Source organism: Curcuma longa, chromosome 11 (assembly GCF_044706935.1).
Source record: "Curcuma longa cultivar G26 ecotype Majalengka, Jawa Barat chromosome 11, ITB_CL_G26_1.1, whole genome shotgun sequence".
NCBI classification, from domain to species: Eukaryota; Viridiplantae; Streptophyta; class Magnoliopsida; order Zingiberales; family Zingiberaceae; genus Curcuma; species Curcuma longa.
The window spans coordinates 31,825,227-31,843,788 of record NC_133871.1 but is presented as its reverse complement, the minus strand read 5'-3'; the positions used below and the strand labels follow the sequence as shown (position 1 = coordinate 31,843,788).

Genomic DNA, 18,562 nt, shown 5'->3' with positions numbered 1-18,562 from the left:
CTGGAATTTAGAGCAAATCCGTGCCCACCATCTTCTTTTGAGGCCGGGTTGGGGAACTCCTTGCTGTACATGTGACCAATTGCAACTACTTTTCATCCCTTCTGGACCAAGAGGTTTACTGTTTGCTTTGCTTTCCTTGTATGAAACTGAATGAAAACTCATGCACACAAGTTGTTGGATTTAACCTCTGAGAAATTAAGGGGACTGACTTGGGGTGTGCTACTTTTGGACCCTTCTGAAGTAGACTGGAGGTTTTCCATATCTTAGATTTGCTTGATTGATTGCTTTCTTTCTTTCTTTCAGGGAAAGCAATTTAAGTACCTTTGGCCTTTATGATATTGATGCATGCCTTAAGAGAAATATAAACATAATTAATGGAGCATGGGAAGAATCTGCTTTAGTTGATCTTAACCTTTTGGTGGAAACTCACCCTCCATATCGATCAGAACAACAGAGTCAAGTCATCAGGAATTTGATAAGGAAAAATGGAGTGGGGCAAGTTTACTGCATGGACATGGTACTTAATGCAAGTTTGCTTTCATTGAGATTTGAAGTGAGGGAGGGGATAAAAAAAAATGCTTTCATTGAGATTTGAACTCAAGACCTCCCGCTTACTAAACGGGTGCTCTAACCAACTGAGCTATGAAAGCTGTTGTCTAAATTTTGTATTTTAAAATAATTGTTTATATTTTTTGTATAATTAATTTGCAAAAGTGCTCGATTAATTACAGGTTATTACGTCAAGATGAAGCAAAATACAATAAATTGGGAGATGGATAAAACAACACAATCGTGCTTATGAATTTTGGATATATTTCTCCTCTTAAACTATTTTTCTCTTTTATTTTATAGTTTTCGTGTGAATACAAATAAGATGGGCGTTTTTAAGCAACGGAATTGAAATTACTCAAGCAATGAAATCATTGTCTCATTGTCTTAGTATCGAAATCAACCAATGCAATAGATTACAGATCTATCTCATGTTGCTCAGTATTCTATAAGATCATTTCAAAATTATTGATAATAAAATTAGTTAACATAGCAGAACACATTTTCCACCCTACCCAGATTGTGTTCATTAGAAAGTCAAACTATCATAGATAATATACACCTCACTCAAGAGTTAATGAGAAATTATATAAAAAAGAGAGTGTACACTTAAAGTCAACCTTCAAAAAGTTTTTAACATAGTGTATTGAAATTTCTTATTGGATGTGCTTGTGGAGCTTCAATCCCCTTATTCATTACATGGATACGTGAGTGCATCATTACCACATCATATTCCTTAAGCATTAATGGTGGAATGTATGGTTATTTTGAGGAGCTAGAGGCCTCAAGTAGGGTGCCCCACTCTCTTTCTATCTTTAGCATATGTATGAAGTATTTGACACAATTACCGAATCAACATACCAGAAGAGTTGAGTTTCAATTCCATCTTAAATGTAAAGATTTGAGGATTGCTCACCTTACTTATGCCGATGACTTATTACAATTCTCTAGAGGGGATATTGCCTCTGTCAGTACTCACAAATTGCTTAGACCAATTCAAACAAATGGCTAAGCTAAGGGCGAGCCTCAACAAGTTCAATATTTATATGACATTAATGTGCCCACATGGCATAAGCTCAGTAGCATCACAAGGTTTCAGGAGGGAACAATGTCATTTCGATACTTGGGGATCCCATTAAGTTCTAAGGAACTTAAGATTGTTGATTACAGTCCACTGATGGATGCCCTGGCTCGGAAAATCAATCCTTGACCCAAAAAGACATTGTTATATGTCGATAAAACACAACTAATTTAGTCAGTACTCCAAGGAGTTGAATGCTACTGGATGTCCATCTTATCACTGCCTAATAGAGTCATTGAGCATATCTGTAGCCCCTGTTGCAATTTCATGTGGACAACTAAGCATCCCCCAATTCCATGGTATGAAATATGCAAGCCCAAAGAAGAAGGAGGATTGGGACTTCATGACCTAAAATCGTGGAAAACTACATTGTTAGCAAAAGTGTTATAGCGCATCCAAGACAAACAGGATGCACTGGGTATATCATGCATACCTTAGAGATACTTACATATGAGATTGACAAGCAAAGCATGCATATAGACTCTCCACTCATCAAAAAACTAATCCAGATACGAGACCAAATAGTATCATCAATGGGGACAGATGGAAGATCAACAATTAGCAGATTGGTTCAGTCAACATAGGCACCACCACAAAGGAACAGTAAGGCCTATGAATTTTTTCGAGATATTAGAGCCTACAAACCATGAAAGAAATATTTATAGCCCAATCACAGCTTCATACTATGGTTACTAGCCCATAGTAGGTTATCTACCATTGATAGATTAGAGTATATGGAGGATACTGATAGGGCTTGCACATTCTATGGGGTAGAGGAATAGACACAAGAGTATATTCTTTTCAAATGTGAGCAGATGAACCAGCTCTGGGATTGAGTCAGATAATTGGTTGCAAATGACTCATGAGATGCCTACCTACAAGAGGATGTTGTTGGTCTTCATGTGCCACTATCGAGGCACTAGCAGGTTGATGCAGACACAACATCTAGCCATGTCTGCTATGATCTATCACATTTGGCAGGTTAAGAATAATGGAAGGTTTGAGGAGGAGAGACTTGATGTAGAGCTTGTATTTCAAAAAATTCAAATTCATGTATATAGGACCTTAAATATTTACTCAGATCTGGGTCTTCATCAGACTTGAGTTGATATCAAAAGATAAACTTGAGAGCCTTTTGACACTGTGATACAAAGACACGGCATAGTATATGACATACATATATCCATGTTATTTTGCCTTATGAGGATACGAGCTGATCAAACATTACTAGCGGAGGATTGGAGGGGAGAGCAATTTGGAGGGATTTGGGTGTTAGCGGACACATTGAGAAGGAGACATAGGAGGCTGGAGCTCATTTGCTCTAGGTGGACAGAGGAGACTACATCAACCGCATGAAGAGACTGTAGATTGAAGAGCTGGGGGACACATTCATGGTGCTAGCAGAGCACAACGGACTAGACAACTGCTATGACACTCTTGGTTCATGGCTGGGGAGGGGGTTGGGGCATTGCTAGATTAGGAGGAGGCAAGATACATAGGGGGAGGATACATGGGAGTCACAAGAGACAGGAACACTTTCTCTCTAGAGGGTTAGTCACATGACTGATGGATTAACGCTGACCGGAGATTAGGTGTATGTTGTATGCTACATGGGAGGAGGATGCATTTGTCATAGGAGGGGATTACAATTCAAATATGGGCTTGCAACACACATTATAGGAGGAGATTTCATGAGTTGCTTGAGGGGGATGGAGTCACTTATATAGCTCCAATAGGTTACGATGTGAGGGTGTATTAGCTAGCTTGTGAGGGTTAATGGTTCCATGGGATCGACATATGGTTGGTTAGTTTCTACTCAATTTGGTTAATTGATCGGTTAATAGTGATCCATTAGTTATGAGGATGATATTTGTGAGAATACGTGGTATTCATGAGAGATTCATATCTAATACTTCATCAAACCTTTGGGACACGTGTATAATTTATATATTTTGATTGATATATATTTAACTTTTATAGGAAAAAATTAAAAAAAATACAATAAGACGAGCGATTGATGCCGTTGTGCGGTTGGGGCACAAAATTCTGAAAATGTTTGATTTAGCTCTAATTTTAAAGGCTTTTTTTTACAATAAATAAATAAATAAAATAAACTATTTAAATACAACAAAGAAACCCTTGTCGTGGCCAGCTGAAACATCGTATCAGGATCCCTTGTATAATTCCAGATCTGGGAAGACAACGCGACGCAAGACGCAAATTCAACGAGCGACAGAGGGACGGCGATGGCGAAGCTTCACCTCTATTTTGTGTTATCCGTTGCTTTGATAGTACTTGGTAATCATATGTCTCTTATTTGATATTCCTCCGTCTTTGTGTGATCTTTAGGTTATTGCCTCATTCTTTTTCTTTCGTAGCTTCTGCTACGAAGACGGGCGACGTGACGGAACTCCAGATCGGGGTCAAGGTGCTCTTTTCCTTTTGATTTCTTCATCTACTTTGTATGTAGAAAAAAGTTTCGCTATTCATCTTTTTTTTTTAATAAAAATCTTTGTAGTTGGGACTTGGGATCTTTTTTGAGATTAAATATTGGGCGGAAAAGTTTGAATCTTTATAGATGGTGACTAACATTGCGCGATTTTTTTTCCTGATAACACATGATAGGATGAGTTAGAGAAAGATCATTTTTTGATGGACGAGTTTTCTCCTGGCATTGAATTAAACGAAGTCCGGCAAGATGATGAGTTGCTGAGCATTAGATTTTAGAAGTTGCCTAGGTCTTATCCTTTACTTTTTCGTGGAACATATACAAAATGATTTCAGAATAAGCATCTTGAAGCCCAATAGAAACTCAACGAGCGAAATGGATGATTTGTTTGGTTGAATAGATACTTATTCTTTTTCCCTCTTGTTCCAACTATAGACCTGCTGTAGGTCAAAATGGATGATTTGTTTGGTTGAATAGAGACTTGATCTTTTTCCCTCTTGTTCCAACTAGTGGATTTGCTGTAGGTCACACAATTAGTTTGCTTGACCTTTTCGTATTTGTCCATCAGCAATTTCATACAGAACTGGATAAGATCTTGTAAATATTTTGGAGTGTGTTAACGCTCCATATAGACTTGGAAGCTCCAAAGGAGCTAAATCTAATTTGGTTGACTCATGGTTATTGGTCATCGGCAATATAATTGCTACGTAAATAACCAGATTTTGTTAGTGCTTTCTTATTCTCCACAAGCTAGAGTTTCCTTTTTCAAGCCTTTATGTAGCCAAACTGAAATTTGAAGATGAAATAAATCAATGATATTGGGTGTCTGAATCTCTTTCCTCCTGTTGCTGGTAACTAGCAGCATTGCTCAGTTCTCCATGTCCTTCCTATGAGAGAGCTTGTTGTCTCATTTCTTTTATTCAATGCAGCATATAGGATGGCATGAAGATGCTAAACTGCTTAGACATCATAGCTTCATTGAAATAATTTTTTTTGTAGCCTATATTTAACTTGCTTGACTTTACTTTTATCTTCTTGTGTTTGCAGTACAAACCAAAGTCTTGCAGCATTCAAGCTCACAAAGGAGACAAAATTAAAGTTCACTATCGAGTAAGATGTGACACCATTGCGACTTATTCCATGATACCACTGTAATGAATTGGGTTAAATTTCGAGTTGACTATTTCCAATGTGCAGCTGAAATGAACATGATTTGCTAGTTTCTCTTCTTCTCTCATTTTGCATATTTTTTTCCTTTCTTTTAGTATCTCCAACTTCTATACCAGGATTTGGAAGTTGTTTCTGGTATTAAAAGCTGGTATTAAAAGCTATGTTGATTTCCCTAAGCAGTTTATTGAAATGATTAAATTTTTTACATGCAAGATAGATGTCACATGATTTCACATAAACAAAATTTATTTTAATCCAAAGGCTGGTGAAAATTAACCCTCTAATACAAGCCGCCTCATGTTTCTAAAAAAATGACGGCAAAGAGAAAATAGAAGCAAATAAATTAGCATAAGAGGAGTTTGAATCTCCTTCTCCGTTGGTCATTCCTTCCCTATTCATCAACAAAAAGACATCACTGACTCATAACAGTAGAGTTAGTTGACCTATCCTACAATCTAGCAACTGCATGTGATATTTGAATGAATAAGAACAATTTTTCTAATGGTAAAAAATACTCTCCCAACATATATGTAATCAAATATGCATTTTACATGTCAATAGTTACCACAATGACCATCATACCTTGAAGATACATTACTAATCATGCCATCTCTTGTATCTGTTAATATTGTTGAAACTTGAAACTATCTTTAAAAACTGCCAGATGGCTTGAATGATTCATTTCCAGATTAAATTTTGCTTTGTCTGAATTTGTATAATTTAAACATTTACTGGGTAAGCATAGGATTTTCTGAAAAATAAACAGAGTTCTTGGTTTGGTGATTGAATCTGCAAGTGATTTCTAACTGCTAAATTAAGCTGCCCTTTTTCTATTTTCGATTTATGTTTATTTACTTCTTTTAACTTTGCTAAGAAAAATTTTCCTTTTTCTTTGGTATATGTTGCAGGGTTCACTTACAAATGGAGAAGTATTTGACTCCAGTTTTGAAAGAGGAGACCCAATTGAATTTGAACTTGGCAGCGGTCAGGTGATCAAGGGTATGCCACTTTATATTAACCATACCCTCCTTTCAAAGAGGCAATCAAGAAAATTTTGAAAATGTTTTTAATGCATGATTCTCATGAGTAATGACAATGACATCTATCCTTAGATTTCATGAGATACCATTTTCTCCACCCAATCAAGGGAGCCATGAAAAATTGTGATTGGATCAAGGCTATGCAACCCTCTTTTGTGTTTGCAACTTGTACTACTGAATTCTTTGAACTCATCCAATTGCAAGTCTAAGTTATGCAAACATGCTATGAAATATCTAAAGCTATCTTTGTCTCAAACACTAAATTATATGATAAACAACCTTTATAGGTACTTGGTTTTGCTGGAATAGATGTAAGATATAATTAGCTTCTCTTTGTTTATACCTTTGACCAGCAAAATTAATATCTTACTATCAAATTAAGTTATTGGACTTGATACCCATTGTTTATTTTTCTGCCAGTTTATCTCAGATTTAAAAATGTGATTTGCTGTGCGTTTTTGTTTCTTTAGCATTTAGGCAGCAAACATGGATCTCTTCTATTTAAATTCCAATATATGGTGTGTATTTTGTTGTAAATGTTAAGTGCTTAGCTTGTATATTGAGAAGTTTAGGGACTTATTTGCAATGTGATAAACATATCTTATTATCTAATTACAAGTTTAGGGCAAAGGGATTGATTGAGAAATGATCCCAAAAAATCCTATTTCCTACTTGGTATGAGAGCTAATAAACAAAAGATTAGTTGGGAAAAAAAAGAACATGCAAAACATGTGAGAGTTGCATTAAACTAACATTTATGATACCTTTATTAGATTAATGAAAAACGTGCCTTCAGCTATGTTCACTTGATCTCTACCTGAGCATATAATATACAACAACAACAACAACAACAACAACCAAGCCTTATCCCACTAAGTGGGGTCGGCTATATGGATCCTTTTACGCCATTGAGCTCTATCTCCTATTATATCATCATTTATATTTAAATAAATTTTATCTTGTTTTATTGTTGCTAACCAAGTCTTTTTTGGTCTACCTCGCCCTCGTTTGATGTGCGTATTTGTCATAGTTTCACACTGCCTAACTGGAGCATTTATCGGTCGTCTAAGTACATGTCCGTACCACCTTAAACGTGTCTCACGGAGTTTTTCCTCAATAGATGCAACTCCAACTTTCTCTCTAATGCTCTCATTTCTTATTCTGTCCATCTTCGTATGTCCACACATCCATCTTAACATCCTCATCTCCGCAATTCTCATCTTTTGCTCATGTGCTCGAGTCATAGCCCAACATTCAGCGCCATATAACATGGCAGGTCTAACTGCCGTTTTATAGAACTTTCCTTTAAGTTTTAGAGGCACTTTACGATCACATAAAACACCTGATGCTCTCCTCCACTTCAACCATCCTGTTTGTATTCTATGTAAGATATCTCTCTCAATCCCTCTATCGGCTTGCAAAAATGATCCTAAATATTTAAAACTCTCAGTTCCAGACAACTCATCATCTCCTATTTTAATACTTGTCTCATTACGTTCAATATTGCTAAACTTAAATTCCATATATTCTGTCTTTACTCTACTAAGCCTAAAACATTTCTCTTCTAGTGTTTCTCGCCAAGATTCTAATTTAGCATCTACTCCCTCACGTGTCTCATCTACCAATACAATATCATCTGCAAACAACATGCACCATGGTACGGTATCTTGAATGTGTCCAGTAAGTTCATCCATGATTAGTGTAAAAAGATAAGGACTTAGAGCTGACCCTTGATGTAACCCTATCTTTATTGGAAATGCTTCAGTTAATTCGCCTAAAGTCTTCACCTGAGCATATAATATATGGCAAAAATATTTGATGAGTCAATTATATGATTAGACGCACTAGAGTCAATAATATAAGCAGACATAGAAGGGTTTCTATATCCAAGGAGTGAACAAACATGAGATAATTAATGGAGTCAAACGAAAATGTAGTGAAGAGGAATCATGAGACTCAGCCTGTGGTAATTGATGAAGGTGCAATAGAGATTGGATTTAACTTTTGCGTAACTTCACGAGAGTTTGCACCTCCTATGCTGACATTGGAGTAATCTCTTGTGAACTATTATTATGTTTGGATTTGTGAGTTTATTCAGAACCATGACTGCCACTTTGTCCTCACACATGGTCAGCATTGCACCTACAGTGACTCTTGTGATCTTGTGCACCGACAATGTAATTTTCAACAAGGGTCTTGTGCATGACCATTATTTTTACAATAATCACATTTCTGTTTCTCTTTTTACCATGAGGCTACACAACAATGCAGAACATGGAGTATCTTCTGAATCAATCATAACTGTTTGACGTGTCTCTTCACTTTGAACAATAAAGCATAATTATTGAAGTGAAATGATGCATCACCTTTGCCAAGAATGTGAACTCTGGTAGGATCAAATTCTGAAATAAGACTGCTAAAAAAAGTTCACAGATGTGTTATTTTTTAAAAGGCCATCAAAGATACTATAACATTTTTGCATGTATAGTCTTCAATGAGCAATAAAAATCTACTTATCTCATAGGCTTGTGTTGAATTACCCTGCTGGGAATATGTTTGAATCACTGCTTTTCCTATTTCTTTGGCTCTATCAAGAAAAGTGAATCCTAAGGTCTGTTTAAGAATCAAGTCATAACAAGTGAATTCTTTGCCTCCCACTGAATTTGTGCACTGTCCCTCCATCTTTTGCCTTTTTCTTATCTTGGGGAAGATCCAATTAAATTGTGAACCTTAGCAAAAAGCCACATGTTATGACATTATATTAAATAGTTAGAAGATCTATCCAATATAGCTTGAAAAATAGGATTCAGTAGGTTGTGCTTGTTCCAGCATCACTTGTTGGGACACAAATCATCTGATTCGATCCTTACTCCCAATTCATATTTGTATTACCAGCCATTTCCTCTCCCTTCTTAATTAGCTAGATAGGTTTTCCATAGAAATCAGATACAATCAAAATAAGAAAAAAAAATATATAAATCCTGCAAAATGACAGTACCCCCAAACACTTTACTAGATGAAAGAATGATTATTTCTGTTAATTCTCAGTGAGCATGGTATCATATGTCTCTTCTGAAGTAGAAAATCTGGTGTTCCTGGATTATTACGAAGGTTGTTTGTCCTGATCTTTTCAAAAGCAAACACTAGCAGCAACATAACAGCTTATTGGGAAAAGAGAATACTTGTTCAGTGCATCAAGAACAGTTTAATGGGAAATGAGGATACTTTTTCAGCGTGTCAAGGCCTTTCAACATTCTCTATAGCAAATACTATCAGCAACAAATTTGGGCTGACATCAAGGTTATCTGTGATCCGTTTTCACAAAGTCAGCCGGATTGTGAAGGTGCAGACAGGAGTCACCTCATGTGTCTATCTACTTATTGTCACAAGAGACTAGGGAGAGGTGTACTTTCTGATGGCACTAGATGGGAGGGCAGCGAGTCGAAGACGTGGGCACCACTTGCCATTTCAGTTGAAGGAGCTGGTGAGGCCAGTTGGTATGCCCAGAGACAAAGCCCATGTTGATGAGACATTGGAGTTGATTATCGTCGAGCAGTGGAAAGAATTGCTTTGATACCATGTAACATGTTGAGTTGGGGTGAAGTTAGGTTACTTTTCGTCTATTAGTCCACATAAACAAGTACGGTGATCCATTATATCTATATTTTAGATGGTTGGCTCCTTTGCGAATGATTAGTCATTTTGGGTGGAATGTTCTTCACCCACATTTATTGGTCCATTCTAACTCAGGAATTTTTGTCAGATTAATGTCCATAATCTACTGAAATATCTCTTATCTATGCTCATCTATCAGTGCTTATGTCGCTTCATAGCTACATATTTCTTACAAGCTCCTTTTTCATTCCAATGTTTCAGACTTTAGTGTAATAAGTTCTCTTTTTTCTTTTTGTCACTTCAATGATCTTTGTTTATCTTGTTATTCTTAGCTTGTGCCTCCAATTCTCCTTTTAAAGCCATAGGATGTTTTCTTCATTTTTTATCACATTTGGGATTCATCACGATCATCAAATCCAACATCAAATAATGAAAACGAAGAAAAAACTGGGCATTGACAGGGGTAAAAATTGGTATACTCTTATCTTGTTTGAGTGAGATTCAAAATCTCAAGGACAGGATTCCATCAGGCATTTAACTGATTGAATTAAATGTACCAAGAAAATGCCTATTTGGTCGATCTAATTTAGAAGCAAGCAAAATTGGCTGAAAGTGAGATTATGAGCAGTTGATTAAGGGTGTCAAGAGGGGGGTGGGTGGGTGGGAAATCAAAGTTTGTTACTTGGAACCTTTTCTTGTTTCTACCGCCGGAGAAACATTACTAGATGCACCTGTGCCAATCATAGAGAGACAAGCACACTGGTATAAACTAATTATACTCAATAAACCTTCTAGAAAAAAAGAGTAGGTTAGCTGAAGCCTACATTTCTTATGCTTATACTTTGGTTAGTTTTTGTTTTTGTTGAGTCAGTTGATTATTTCGTGACAGCATTATTCTCAGGCTATTTCTGAATATTTGCTCTCCTATAAGCATAATATTTCATAAGTAATGATATGAATTCGCTTTCATAATATTGAGATTTAAATGTGGGAAAACGTACTGAAACATGAAAAACAAGGTCCTGTGGATTATTTTTACCTTCGCATTCTTTTTAGTCATCTCTGAAATTATCTTGCTTCTCTTATCTATAAGAAATTTGGTTATATCCTCATTATTTTGATTGCTTGATCTGGTCATCTTGTTTCTGACTTCTGCGTAAACAGTTATTACTGGATGTGGCTATCCACATCAACCATCTCAAAACTAATGCTACTGGCCTTGTTCAGGATGGGATCAAGGGCTTTTGGGCATGTGTGTTGGTGAAAAGAGAAAACTAAAAATTCCCTCAAAACTTGGTTATGATGCCCAAGGATCACCTCCAAAGATCCCAGGTTGGTTTAACTGTCAGATTTTATCCCAATTTTTTTAAAAAATTTTTAAGAACATAGTCCCCTTGGCGTTTAACCTGGGTTAACTAGGAACCAACATTAATCTGATCCCCTCGAACCAAAGAACATTTGTGGTTGAATCAACATTTTAAATGATTTGAGTAGAAAAAATAGTCACTGCTTTGTACTGAAATCTTACAGGTGGAGCCACCCTTATCTTTGATACCGAGCTAGTCGCGGTCAATGGGAAACCATCTGATGCTGAGAGTGAGTTGTAGGCGAATTTTTCGACAGCAAATGAGTTAGGCATTTCGATTTGGTGAACTCGGAAGTAAGATTTTCGCAAACTCTTTAAAATGACATCTAGCTAGTCAGTCGGCTGTGGTTCCTTGAATCTTTCTTTTTACAATGCCATTACTGTTATTATGTAATAACTGTTTGCAGACGATATTGTTAATCAATAACAGATTAAATTCGGTTTCATGTAGTCTACCTTCAATTCTTCAAATAACTAATTTCTTTACAGCAACTAAATTAAGTTTATAGAAACAGTTCGTTCTTTCCCGTGTTTATTTTCGGATATGTAGCATTTTCAGGCTTTGTTTTAGAATGGTGGGTATGTAGGTGTTATAATATCCAATTGATTATAATATTTCTGAACGCGGTTAATCAGCAGATTTTAAATAATAAATATAAATTTAAAATATATTTATTTATTTAATATAAAATAAGAATAAATATAAATGAGCTTGGTCTTATCCATAATAAATGATGATGTTAAAATAAATGTGTTAACGTTCAAATCAATAATTAATACAGGAGGTGTTAATTTAATTTCAGCAAAAAAAGTAGAAATTATTATTCTAGTAGTTTTACACGGTCGATTTCACAATCGTATATGAGGAGGTAAATTGAGAAGTTACAATTGATTACGATAGATAAAGATATTACAGTGTTAATTTAACGAGTATGTGACATGTGGTATACACTAAATTTAATTTAATAAATATATTTAATAGTTCAATTAGTGTTTGATTAATTTTGAAAGTAGACGATCTTCTATTTATTTACTTGATAAATTCGGGAGGTCAATTAGGCTCGGTTTGGACTAGAGTAGTTCGGCCCAAAATAGAGATGGGTCTATTCCCGAGTGGGATAAACCCGAGTCGCTTGATGGTTCGGTTCAAAGTGGGACGGAACTCGGACGGTTGTTTTGTGGTTTCTTGTTGCCACGTGGTGCTGCGAGACCTATCCGTTGGTCGAGGAGTTCTAGAATATTCCCCTGTAACGACCAAAGTTAAATAATAATAATAATTTTTAAATAGTTGAGTCGGGAACCTCAAAAAATTATTCTGATAGTACGAAAAATAAGATTTAATATATATATATATATATATATTTTTTTAAAAAAAAAAGAATAGTCTTGTTTTCGATTTTGAAAATCTAATTGTGAAAAACTCTCTCTAAAAGCCATTAAATACAATCTCTGATCAACAAAGATGCATTTTCGTGTTAGTTAATGCTCGTCACATCAGTAATAAATGTGTATTAGTTAAAACGGATAATGCAAGATGGTGGTTGGCAAGTTAGGATGTTTAAAAGATTTGTCAAATGCAAGATTTTTTTTTTTTTTTTGAAGAGGTTCGTTAAATTAAAAAATAATTTGAGATTTTTATTTTAAGAGTGATAGTAAAATTTTAAAATGATATTTTTCTCTTAAAATTGAGAATGTTAAATAAAATTATTGAGAGGTTTTATTTTTATTTTTTTTTGATAATAGAGAGTAATAGATTTTGATATTTTTGATATGATATTAAAGTGACATATTAGAGATTATAAAAAAAATTATTTAAATGCGATAAAAGATGATTTCGCTCATTCAAGTGGCGTCTATCTCGCAATGAGATATAGATAAATAAATCAAATATCTAACGGATTCTTAAATTGAGAGGGTATTTCAGAGTTGTCAATCTCATAATTAGAGCTATAATTTTGAGTACTATAATTTTAGTTTAGAATGGTCCAAAAAAATAAAATAAAATCTGTTTCATCAATTTCCACCGCACCCAATTCGATCGAGATTGGCTTGTTGTTGACTTCAAATCAAAAACAAAATAGCATTCGAGTTTGATTTATGACAGAATTAATTAGCAGAATTAAGAAGTCGAGGTGGAGTGGCCTAGCACTCCATCCTCCTGCACCACCTTAATTAATATCTGCATGGCGCTGTTAGATCTTGACTTATACGCAGCTTTAATTAATTAATTCATAGTTTTTAAATTTAATTTAACTTAATTTGGCATCTTCCTTCAGTAAATTATCTACTTAATATCTTCTCGATGAGCATTTTGAACGATCAATCTCCTTCAATCTTTCAAGACGAAGCTTGCCACCGATCTATCGGCTAATATCGGAAGGCTTCGACTAGGCGATCTTCGATATTATGACATCCTTAAGGGCTCATTCGATATTATGAAGATCTTAGGGACCTTTGATGATGCATTTAAAGTTCGGTAGTAATCAACGAGCGTACCGAAAGTTAAAAGAGTTTAAACATCTTTAAAGCTTTTTAAAATGTTATAATTAATAACCCTACTTTTCATAAATAAAAAATACTAATAATTCTAGAATTAATCATATAAATATATGATTTATGCAAAAGTATTTTAATAATAATATAAAATAAGACGGCGTGGGGACAAAGTTAAAGAAAGAAAAATATTTGGTCGAGAGCGACGGCACCGAAATCAACGGGCCGGGGAATAATGCGAGGATTCATGGCACTAATTGCTGCTGCAACCCGACAAGAACCCGGTCCGGTTCACTGTAATCGATGACCACCAAAATTTAATTTAATTTAATTGACGGAGCAAAGCAATGATTGACCTAATTGCTTCCTTTTAGCTTTAAACCCCCTCAAAATTATTATAATATACTGACATAAAAGCCTTAATCATTGTGGTTAATCATTTTAATCCTTTTTCAATTCGTTGAGTTCGCAACTAAAAGTTGTCATCGCCATAAAAAATAAAATTAAAAATGGCCTTGATCTGAAATAATTAGATAGATAAATTATAAGTGTTAGGAGTAGTTAATAGCTGTGATTGATGATGGAGTTGGTGTTTGTTCTAGGTCCGACGTGAATTATGGAGATAATTAATTCAACAAAATTTATAGTATTAAATTCATTTAAAAATTAACTAGATGAGGAGAAATTGTGGGGATCAGTAAAGAACAAGAAAAACAAGTAAATAAATAAATTCGAAGATGCTTTACCTCAACCGAACAAACAAGCAAATAAATAAATTATCCTACGTAATTAAATAATCAAGTAAAAATAAAAATCAAGGAGACAACTTTTTTCTTCTTCCAATGCATAACCCTTGATAGGCAATTTAGGTTAAGTCCGTTGGATTAGTCTTTTCTGTTAAATAATTTAAATGGATTGAGTTGATATTTTATCAATTCATTTTAAGATGAAATTAAGTGGATTAACCTGTCTAAACACGTGACTTGTGTGGGTTGGTTCGTAGTGGGCTTAGTTGAAAAAAAATTTCTTTTAAAATTTAAAATAAAAGTAAACATTTTAATGAATTTGTGAGCTTAACTTGCTTAATCCAAAATTAAATTTACAATTTTTAAAATTATATATATTTATTTTATTTTTAGTGGACTCGTGATTTAACCCATTAAATTCGTAATTCAAATAGAAAATTTTAAATATGATATATATATATATATATATATATATATATATATATATAGTTTTTTGATAAGTCCATCGATTGGTTCATCTAACTTGTAATTCGTTTTGAGTTAGATTGAGTTAGAGATTTTTTAACCGGTTAAGATGGTGGATTAATCCATTCTACTTATTATATGATGAGTTTTTCATGGATTAACTCATTCAATTATGAATTGATCTATTTGACCGTTAATAACCACTTAAAATATAATATATATATATATATATTTAAAATTAACATTGCATATAAATTTAATTTTTATTATATAACAGAGAACATTTTCACTGTTTTTAGATTTTGTCAAAGCCATAAAAATTGTAAAAAAAAAAAGAAAAAAAAGGTCTGAACCAAACAGACTTTCCTTCTTCGAATCCTTCCCTGGCGTCCTTTTTCGGGGGTTTCTCCTCCCGAAACTGGATTTTCTTTTCTTTTCTTTTCTTTCATTCTTATCCTCTTCGTCTTTAGGGGCGCAAGATCTTGATCATGAGCTTGACATCCATCCATGGCTGATGGGCTGGGGATTGGCATCTTTGAGAGCATCCCCCCTCCCCTTGTTTCAGCTCCAAATAATGGCACCATAAAGTAAGGGTCATCAACAGTTGCTTCTTTTTCTCTCTCTTTTTTTTTTTAAAATTTTTTTCCTTTCCCTTCTGTCCTCCACCTTCCCTCACCTCTCCCATTCAGAAATCCTTCTTTTCTCCCCTTTCCTTTCCATTCACTCTGCCCTTCCCTTTTACACCACCTACCTTCCATTTTCTTCTCGCTGCTCTCCCAAAGCTGCCTCCTTTTGCTGCGCTTCATCTTCCTAGTCGCTTTGGATCCCTTTGCTTTACCAAAGCAGAGGTTTTTCGCTACTCTGTAGTGCCTTGGCTCGCTTTAGCTGCGGATTTTCCGCTGAATTGGGAAGGTCTTCTTGTTTTTGGCGATTTTCTGCGGGAAAGGAGGGATCTTTACCTCGCCGGAGATGTATTGCGGCCAGCCGGATCAACTGCTCGATTTGAACTGGAACCAGGGGATGGGTCCGAGCGGTCATCTTGAGTCGTCGCTGAGCTCCATTGCGCCGTCGAGCTTCCCGCCGGCCGCCGATGGCATGGCCTTCCACAAGCTCATGGGAGGATTATTACCCAGCGTCGGCAACTCTGGTGAATCTCGCCCGATAGGTGTTCGACTTAATTCCCCAAACAAACTCAATCCGTACATGCCGAAGGCCAGCGGTGGCCTTCCATTGTCGGGAATTCCGATGATGCCGGCCTCGCATTTGGAGCAGTTCTCTAGCCGGACTTATGGTCACCTTGCGGCTCAACTTGGGATTCTCGATGCTGAAAGGCTGTCGAGGGTGTCAACACTCCAAATTGGGCTGCCGGAGGGCAGAAAGGAGGCGTCCGCGGTGGGCGGATTGCGGATGGACATAAACAACGCCGAACTGATGAGTGGAAGAGAGGAATATTCTGCGTCTAATCCAGCTGCGAGTGGAGAACTAAGCTTAGGAGGCCCTTCAAAGAAACGGAAGGCACCTCCGAGGGACAAGGTGAAGGCGACTGGTATTGCCGATTCTGCTATAGATCCTCCCACTGTAAGACTCTTTCTTTTATTGATTTTAGTTCAGTAAGTTGCGGGATAAACCAGAAAAAAAGATGCGATTTTGTATAATTCCAGGCGACTGTGGAAGAAGATCATCCCAGTGCGAAGAGATGTCGATCCACAGAGAAGAATGGAACTGAGACTGATGCAGTTAAGCCAAAGGAAGAGCAGAACGATGGTTGCAGCAGCAACAAAAATAATGGTCAGAAGAAACAAGGCAACGATAATTCTTCCAAGTCTGGGGAGCCCCCCAAGGACTACATCCATGTCAGGGCAAGAAGAGGCCAAGCGACAGACAGTCATAGCCTCGCTGAGAGGGTACGAATCTCTCAGTCTTTAAAGTTGATAAAGACATCGATTATTGTTGTCTTTGTGCACTTCTTCATTGATGTTGTATATGTTTTCATTAGGTGAGGAGAGAAAAAATAAGCCAGAGGATGAAGTTACTGCAAGATCTGGTTCCAGGCTGCAATAAGGTATCAAATAATGATCATTTCAGCTGCTTTCACGCCATAAAAGTTGAAATCTTGAAGAACTTTTCAGTTCTTAGGGACTCGGTCTTATTCGTGTAGGTAACTGGAAAGGCAGTCATGCTTGATGAGATCATAAACTATGTTCAGTCGTTGCAGCACCAAGTTGAGGTACTGCTTTCATATAGAAAGTTAGCAGGTCTGATGGAAGAATCCTTTAAAAATGTCCACCACCTAACGTCTCTGCTATTTACATGTTCTGTAGTTCTTATCTATGAAGCTAGCCACTGTAAATCCACAATCAGATTTCAATTTCGAAACTCTCATTCCCAAGGATGTAAGTTGCAAATATTTTCTCTACTTCATATGCTACCTTGAGTTAATGCTCAACAGAAAATTCTTAAAATTCAGATGAATCAGACTTGTGGACCTGTGCCAAACTCGGTTTATTCATTAGAGACTTCAGAGGTAACAGCACAATATATTCACCAGCCTCAACAAGGAACTTCCCTCCACTGTGTCTTGCCTAATGACATAGAGATCCAGAACTCGTTAAACATGCTCGAACCAACATTTCATCGAAGCGCACGTCAGCCTTTCATTTCTGGATTTGATACTACATCTTCTCAGGTAAACATAAATGCACCGCTTGTCACACGATATCTTATATTGCAAACTTCATTAGCTCTTCTGACATGAAAGGATTATTGAGATTTCAGCTAGGCGCCTTTTGGGAGGGTGATCTACAAAATGCCACTCATTTGGACATAGAGCACAATTAGAAGAATTCCATTTTCCATTGAGCTTCAGTTTGTGAGGTATTTGCAAGGAGCTATTGTTGATTGTCGACCTCTTGCATCGGAGAATAATGGTTTAGAAATCTTTACTACACACTGCCGGCTAACAAGCTCACATGAATCACTCAGATCTGATCATTGAGCCAAAATGCTCTTGCACATAGGGACACTTAAGGATAAACTAGTGCAAGAAGCTTCACACCGCGACATTATTCTTTCCTGCAAATACTGCCATATCTTGATTATCATCTGATGTAATTCTGCAATCATTAGAAAGGTTATTGATGATTCATTCTGCTTGTAACCAAATTGTAGTATTCCTTGTTCAAAATATTCTCTTATGTATCAGTGGCAAAGCAAAGTTTATCCATATTTTCAAGTTGAAGATATATAGCTATTTGATTACGTTTAACATTCTCTAAATTGCAAACTTTCATCTGCATTCATTTTATCAGTGTCTGACATATAGAAGGTGCCTTATAATCCTTTCTCTTGGAGTTCATTCCTTGCTATCTTACAGATGAAGCTTTACCCAAGAAGGTAAGAGATGTAACAGCATCTTCCTGAAAACAAGCTGCTGTGACATTTCAAACTAAATTCTGAGAGGAATCTTCAAGTTTGGGTACAGAAAATGCTCAAGTTAGCCACCTTCCATTTTTTCTTCAAACATCTTGATTCTTTGAATCAAGTTGATCTGATCAGGACATAACTTGAGTTGTTTTGGAAGAAATTAAA

At 36.0% G+C, this 18,562-nt stretch overlaps 2 protein-coding genes and 1 non-coding gene across 3 annotated transcripts; 2 read left to right on the top strand and 1 right to left on the bottom strand.

Annotated features, from left to right (window-relative positions):
* Positions 1-576: 576 nt before the first annotated feature.
* TRNAT-AGU (transfer RNA threonine (anticodon AGU)) lies at positions 577-650 on the bottom strand. Its single transcript has one exon. It is a non-coding gene; the product is annotated as a tRNA-Thr (tRNA).
* A 3,140-nt stretch (positions 651-3,790) lies between these two features.
* LOC141840867 (peptidyl-prolyl cis-trans isomerase FKBP15-1-like) lies at positions 3,791-11,716 on the top strand. Its single transcript, XM_074728949.1, has 6 exons — positions 3,791-3,928; positions 4,009-4,058; positions 5,127-5,189; positions 6,158-6,248; positions 11,132-11,236; positions 11,435-11,716. Exons 1-6 carry the CDS (start codon positions 3,877-3,879, stop codon positions 11,509-11,511), a joined length of 438 nt encoding a protein of 145 aa, XP_074585050.1. The 5' UTR covers positions 3,791-3,876; the 3' UTR covers positions 11,512-11,716.
* A 3,689-nt stretch (positions 11,717-15,405) lies between these two features.
* On the top strand, positions 15,406-18,216 carry LOC141841549 (transcription factor bHLH62-like). Its single transcript, XM_074729716.1, has 7 exons — positions 15,406-16,552; positions 16,636-16,878; positions 16,971-17,036; positions 17,133-17,201; positions 17,296-17,367; positions 17,442-17,660; positions 17,750-18,216. The coding sequence occupies exons 1-7, from the start codon at positions 15,944-15,946 to the stop codon at positions 17,810-17,812; spliced, it is 1,341 nt and encodes a 446-aa protein (XP_074585817.1). The 5' UTR covers positions 15,406-15,943; the 3' UTR covers positions 17,813-18,216.
* The last annotated feature ends 346 nt before the right edge of the window (positions 18,217-18,562 follow it).

Bases quoted from the DNA above. Each gene is read 5' to 3' on its own strand.
- LOC141840867 (XM_074728949.1), top strand. From the start codon at position 3,877: ATGGCGAAGCTTCACCTCTATTTTGTGTTATCCGTTGCTTTGATAGTA. The intron at 3,929-4,008 runs GTAATCATATGT...TTTCTTTCGTAG, and splicing joins CGTTGCTTTGATAGTACTTG to CTTCTGCTACGAAGACGGGC. The intron at 6,249-11,131 runs GTATGCCACTTT...GGCCTTGTTCAG, and splicing joins CAGCGGTCAGGTGATCAAGG to GATGGGATCAAGGGCTTTTG.
- LOC141841549 (XM_074729716.1), top strand. From the start codon at position 15,944: ATGTATTGCGGCCAGCCGGATCAACTGCTCGATTTGAACTGGAACCAG. The intron at 16,879-16,970 runs GTACGAATCTCT...TGTTTTCATTAG, and splicing joins GTCATAGCCTCGCTGAGAGG to GTGAGGAGAGAAAAAATAAG. The intron at 17,202-17,295 runs GTACTGCTTTCA...CATGTTCTGTAG, and splicing joins CGTTGCAGCACCAAGTTGAG to TTCTTATCTATGAAGCTAGC.